This window comes from Gymnoscopelus braueri, assembly GCF_963280865.1.
Source record: "Gymnoscopelus braueri genome assembly, chromosome: 1".
Classification (NCBI taxonomy): Eukaryota; Metazoa; Chordata; class Actinopteri; order Myctophiformes; family Myctophidae; genus Gymnoscopelus; species Gymnoscopelus braueri.
The window spans coordinates 46871297-46877296 of record NC_137603.1 but is presented as its reverse complement, the minus strand read 5'-3'; the positions used below and the strand labels follow the sequence as shown (position 1 = coordinate 46877296).

At 42.0% G+C, this 6000-nt stretch overlaps 1 protein-coding gene across 1 annotated transcript in view; it reads right to left on the bottom strand.

Moving 5' to 3' along the window:
- The window catches only part of LOC308086377 (hexokinase-1-like), a 29934-nt gene extending 28100 nt beyond the window's left edge, over positions 1-1834 (bottom strand). Inside the window, exon 1 of the mRNA XM_080429897.1 lies at positions 1439-1834. Within this exon, the coding sequence (XP_080286023.1) occupies positions 1439-1501 (63 nt within the window). The 5' untranslated portion in view covers positions 1502-1834. The remainder of the gene's footprint in view (positions 1-1438) is intronic.
- Between the last annotated feature and the right edge of the window lie 4166 nt (positions 1835-6000).

Genomic DNA, 6000 nt, shown 5'->3' with positions numbered 1-6000 from the left:
TGGTCACGTCTGTACACTCTCAGACCTACAGTGTAGCAACAGTTGCTTGTTGGCTACTCTGTCAGGAAGTAATGTGGGAGCCTCTGGGCACCGTTGCAAATATAATATGATGATGCAACTCTCTAGCCAGAGAGCGCCTGTGGGTTGGCTAACTGGTTGAGGCCGTTTTAGTGGAATAGCAGTGGGGGGGCAGCATGGGTGTCCGAAAACTTATGAAAGACAGATATTCATGTTGCTCAAGGCCCTACCCTCTTCCTTCACTCCATCCTCCTCCCTCTTTCAGCTCTCTCTCTCCCTCTCATCTCTCATCTCATTCTATAATGCCTTGATAACTAACTTGAAGTATACTGTATGTAATCCCTATCCCCTTTACTCTACTTTTCTTGTATCTAACATACAGCCACACAGAGCAAAAGGTTTATGAACAAGAGAACATCATTCTAAACATAGTCAATGGGCTTCTCGATGCTAGCCAACTCAAGTCACTTTTACAGTCTTTCTTTCTTTCTTTCTTTCTTTCTTTCTTTCTTTCTTTCTTTCTTTCTTTCTCTTTCCTTTATTTATTCAGGGAAGCTCATTGAGAGCAAGCTCTCTTTTTCAAGGACGCCCTGATCACAGCATATAAAACACAATACACATTCATGTTCAAGGCCTCGTTATCTCCCATGCTTTTGTTTCTTTCTATCTCACACTTTCTGCTCATGTGATTATTTCCTCCTTACTGTATCACCTCCTACTTCCCCTTTCTCCTCCTGTTGCTACTGACTGACCCTGACGTATGTAAATATACACAGTACAATCCTCAGAGGTAACTTAGTGCACCACCACAGCATCACTGATTTCAGCATCTAACATCTGTCACCTGTCATATTAAAACACAACTCCTCTCATAACATGTACAACGCTGTACCACGTGTAGGATTATAACACGTGAACAACACTTCAATTCAACTTCAACTGTTCCACTCCCAGCTCAATGAAGCTGCAAGCCTTTGTTATGGTGATGACACCAAACTCGTTTGACCTCCAAATCACTTTCCTCCACCTGCACCGGTCTCCCCTGCAGCCGTTCCCTGCTCTTCCAGTGTTCTGATATCATGATGACATCCACCATTGAACCCCTGTCACAGTGACGCTGTGTAGTCCAACTATGACCAGAAGCTGAAGAAAAGGCACTCAATGACCTCTACAAATATCCTCTCCCCTCTCTTCCCCCACTGGCCTATACATTCACCTCTCCACTCCTCTCCTTTTTCCTCTCCTGTCCACACACACACACACACACACACACACACACACACACACACACACACACACACACACACACACACACACACACACACACACACACACACACACACACACACACACACACACACACACACACACACACACACACACACAGTCAGAGATAGAGGGGGTAGACAAAGTCACTCACCTTTTTAACCTGGTCATCCTTGAGTTCAGTAAAGTAGTAGGCGAGCAACTGGGCCGCAATCATCTTGAGCCTCTTTCCCTCTCACTCACTCAGACACACGCTCTCTCTCTCTCACACACACACACACACACACTCACACACACGCGCATACACACACACGCACACACACACACACACTCAATGTGTCACACACACGCTCACCAGCACTCCAAAAGAGAAAAACTGGAAAGGTAAAAGAAAAAAAAGAAAAGAAAAAAAGAAACACCCAGGGTTTCCTCTTTTGTTCACGCTGATTCTCTCTCAGCCCGTAGCAGATGTAAAAATATCCTTAGAGTACAATCCAGACTAAGACTGTACAGCACACTGCTACCACATTTACTCTCCTCTCTCTCTTTCTGTAAGCCAGGAAGTGTAACTGTGAGACTGCAAGCTTAACTGGAGGGGGGAGGAGGAGGTGGAGGAGGATGAAAACCTGAGCCCTGCCTACTACTTGTCTACTGATTGGATAGAGCTGCTACTGGCTGGGGGTATGTACCACACCCTCTGGTCTGTGATTGGCTAATGTGCTCAAAGACGAACCTACAGGGAGGGCGGGAGACACACAGCAAAGAAAGAGAACAGGAGAGACAGAGAGAGAGAGAGGGAGTGACAGTTGGTGATGGGAAGAAGAAAGACAAATCCAGAAGCAATGATAAACTTAGGAGAAAGAAAAAGTGAGTCAGGTAGAGGGACGACTAGGACTTAAAGGAGTATGAGGTGGTAGGACATGCCAGCTGTTGTTTTACAGTCTGAAGTCGAGTTGAAGTTGAGTCATGGGGTTTACATTCCATTCAGATCATAGCAAATAAATGTAAAGAATGGCACGCGCACAGGGGGTGGGGTCGGGGGTGTCCTTACATCACCTTGGAAACCACTCTCTAACTGTCTTTTGGTTTCGTAATCACTGGTTTCCAAGGTGGGGTCCACTGGGGAACTGTCTGTGGTTATTTGGGGCCAGTCTACGATGTAAGTCATTTGATGTCAGTCATCTATGACATCTGGCATCTCCATGTTTGACAAGGTTTCAGCCTGATTCGACCACCATTGACTTCTTCTATTTTAAAAAGTTTGAAATATATAAATCATTATATGGAATACAGCATTAGAAATCTGCTGTTTGATCGGTCCAGCGGTTTGCAAGATTAGCCCCGGAATCACAGACAGTAGATGCTCTTCTATACGGCTCGGCCCCTTGGAGCCACGGCACATTTATATGTTGTCTTATTAGCAATGGTTGGCAGATGATCCAATTGGAATGCTGGTGCCTGGACCCCGAATATTTATTGAAAAATACTATACTATCTACAAACTATACAGAAGCATCTCTGGGGGCCCCTGTTAGCCCAGAGTACTTGGAAACTTCCAACCGTAAGCTTGATTTATACTTAGTTATGCGGCAGCATTGCGCATCAAATATAGCTCACACTCACAACGCTACACAGCCAAGTATAAATCAGAAATTATACAGTGAAAGGAGGAAGGCTATTTTTGTCACAGTACATTTGCACATACGTGAAATTTGTTCTCTGCATTTAACCCACATCCTAACTATTAGGACCAGCGAGTGCTATTAAATATAGCCCCAGGGAGCAGTTAGGGGTACTACTGTATGCCTCTACTTGGCAGCACTAATACATCAAAATAGGTACAGTACCAATAGAGTACCACTCCTGTTACTCTACAGAATTGCTCAACAGATTAAAACTATAACACTCCTGTTACTCTAGTAGTCTAGCATAGGTTCACAAAGTAGGGTCCGGGGACCCCCAGGTGTCCTTAAGGGAGAACCGCCGATGGGCATAGTGGTCGGATATGCCCATATTTGGACAGAAACAGACATCTCCATATATGGGCATAAAAGGACACACACAGACAGACAGACAGACAGACAGACAGACGGGTACAACGGGCACTCTGACAACAGGTACTGTACAGCGGTATTGTGGGTGGGGCATGCATTACCAACTTGCATCATTCCCGAGTAGGCCGGTCTAATAACTACAAGAATCTTCCCTTATGGGGTCCTTGGCACAAAAAACCTTCAAATGCGGCCTAATACGTATAAATCTGGGGGTCCTTGACATGAAAATGTTTCAGAATCACTGCTCTACAGTATAGTAGAGGGGTAAGATGACAGCTGACTGGGGAAATTGTCGACAAAGTCAGATCGGCTCTTTCAATGTGATTTGTGCACAGAATTGTACAATATCACCAGAATTCTGCATTAGTTGTTTAACATGTTTTATTGCAATAGTTATTTGCAAACTACCAAGTTAAATCCGGAGTTTTCCTGAGTGATTGTACAGCCTATTTATTTAAGTGTTCAATATCAATAAGCATTGGAGAATGGTTTATTCTTTACACTATTATGTTTTCTACAATGTATACCTTTGATCATGCCTATTCCTATGTCAACCTATGGGGTGCTGATGATGGTCTCAGGACTGAAACACCCTCTCCTACTTTTAGTGTTTCACTTTTTTTCCTCTATGTAAATAAATCTATTTTTACATCCTCAGAGCCTCAACATTTTCTGTCAGTGTGCTGGCCTTTTCTGTTTGTTTTGGCTCACAAATGACTGGTGTCATATTGACACTGAAGGGTTTAGTCTGCTCAACTTTACTGTTATTCACAAAGACAATACATTTTACTGCATGTTTTTACAAGTGTGTGTGTGTGTGTGTGTGTGTGTGTGTGTGTGTGTGTGTGTGTGTGTGTGTGTGTGTGTGTGTGTGTGTGTGTGTGTGTGTGTGTGTGTGTGTGTGTGTGTGTGTGTGTACGTACGTGCATGAGTGTGTGCATGCGTGTGTGTGTGCATGCGTGTGTAACTTCTATGTGCTATGCATGGAACTTTAATATCATGTGTAAATATTTAAATATGTGTGTGAGATAAAGACGCAGGCTCACATGACCCACGTGACGCACAAAAGGATGAGAACAAAACTCTCTATTTGCATGCTGCTGTGTTGTAACAGTCATTGAAATGTATCTACATGTGTTGTAACAGATTAATTGTATTGTACTGTGTCTATGTGTCGTAGCAAACATACAGACGCACAATGTCAAGGCACAGCTTCACTTATCAGTTGCTCAGAAATGTCACAAGGTTATAGAATTGTATATATATTTAGTTTACATTTCTATTTCATAAATATTCTTTTCAATTCAGTTTAGTTTCAGTTTAGTTTTTATTGTTTATATTTTTTGTCTTTAGTTTATATTAGTTTCAATATTTTCAGTTTATGTAGGTATTTGTCAAGGAAGGTAGGCGCAATACAAGGTAATTGACTCACAGTCATGTACCAAGTCTCAATAAACGTTATGCTTATCATGTTGACAAATTTTACCAAATTAATAGAGACACATTTCTGTATATTGTTTTTTTTTTATATTTTAGTTAGTATTGCAAGTACACACAAGGTAGGGTAAGTGATATTTGTTGGTTAAAACAAAAAAAAATGTTAAAAGGTTAAAGCACAATATTCTGATCATTGTTATAGTGTTTACTCTGTAACAGTGGTCTCCCTGTCTCTCCAGCTCTTTAATAAACAGAAAATAAATGTTCAAGTGGGTGGAAAACGGTCAGCCAATCAGGAATGAGTACCCATTTATCGGCTTCAATTTTATAGTGTTCCAGTTCGAAATGTTGTCTGCCCAATTATTAGTGCCATCAATTCCATTCCATTTTCACTTGTTTAATCTGTATTCTGTGCAAGTTCTATCTCCTGATTGGATAAAATAGGTATCCCGACCAGAAAATGCATTTTCTGTTTACTAAAGAGCAGGAGAGACAGGGAGACTGCTGTTACCTAACAAACACTATATCAATGAGTATTATCAGAATATAGTGATATTTAACACTTATTTTAACAAAAAAATATCCTTTACCCTATGCCTTTATCTAAAATGTTTGTTTTTGGGCCCCCCCATACCTATTTTTAGTTTTTAGTTTATTTGTACTGTAGTTAACCCTAATAACCTTAGTTGGGACTTATTTCTATTACATTACAAAAACATTTAAAACAATACGATATGTGACTGCTTCTAGCAGTGATTCCAGTCACAGCCAAAGTATTAAAGCTTATGCCAGTTACTCTGAGGTATCTTCCACACAACACTAGCCAACACTAGCATCAGCTGTGTGGCACCTTAATAGCTAGTGCCAGTTCTTGGTGGCTTCATTGGATTGTAATGCTGATAATGTGGTCTCGTCAAATTGGCCAGTTAGACTGCTTATTACCTCTGTTGATGAAGACTTCCCACCATCCTCAGGTGACTGTGTCCAACAGGTGAGACACTGACGGAGGCTATGTCGCCAGTGCTTTGGGGCATCAAGGTGTATTGGTTTACTGATGGTGACACCGCGCTCTGGGGTCTGAATGGGTTCCAATCGCAGCTTCCATCCTCTGTGCAGAGCCATGAGCAGGGCGTGCTGGTCTCCCTGCTTTACAGCAAAACAGTGATGCTCTTCTTGGGAAAACAAAAAAATGAAAAAGAAGTGCTTAGTACAGCCGAAAAGACAG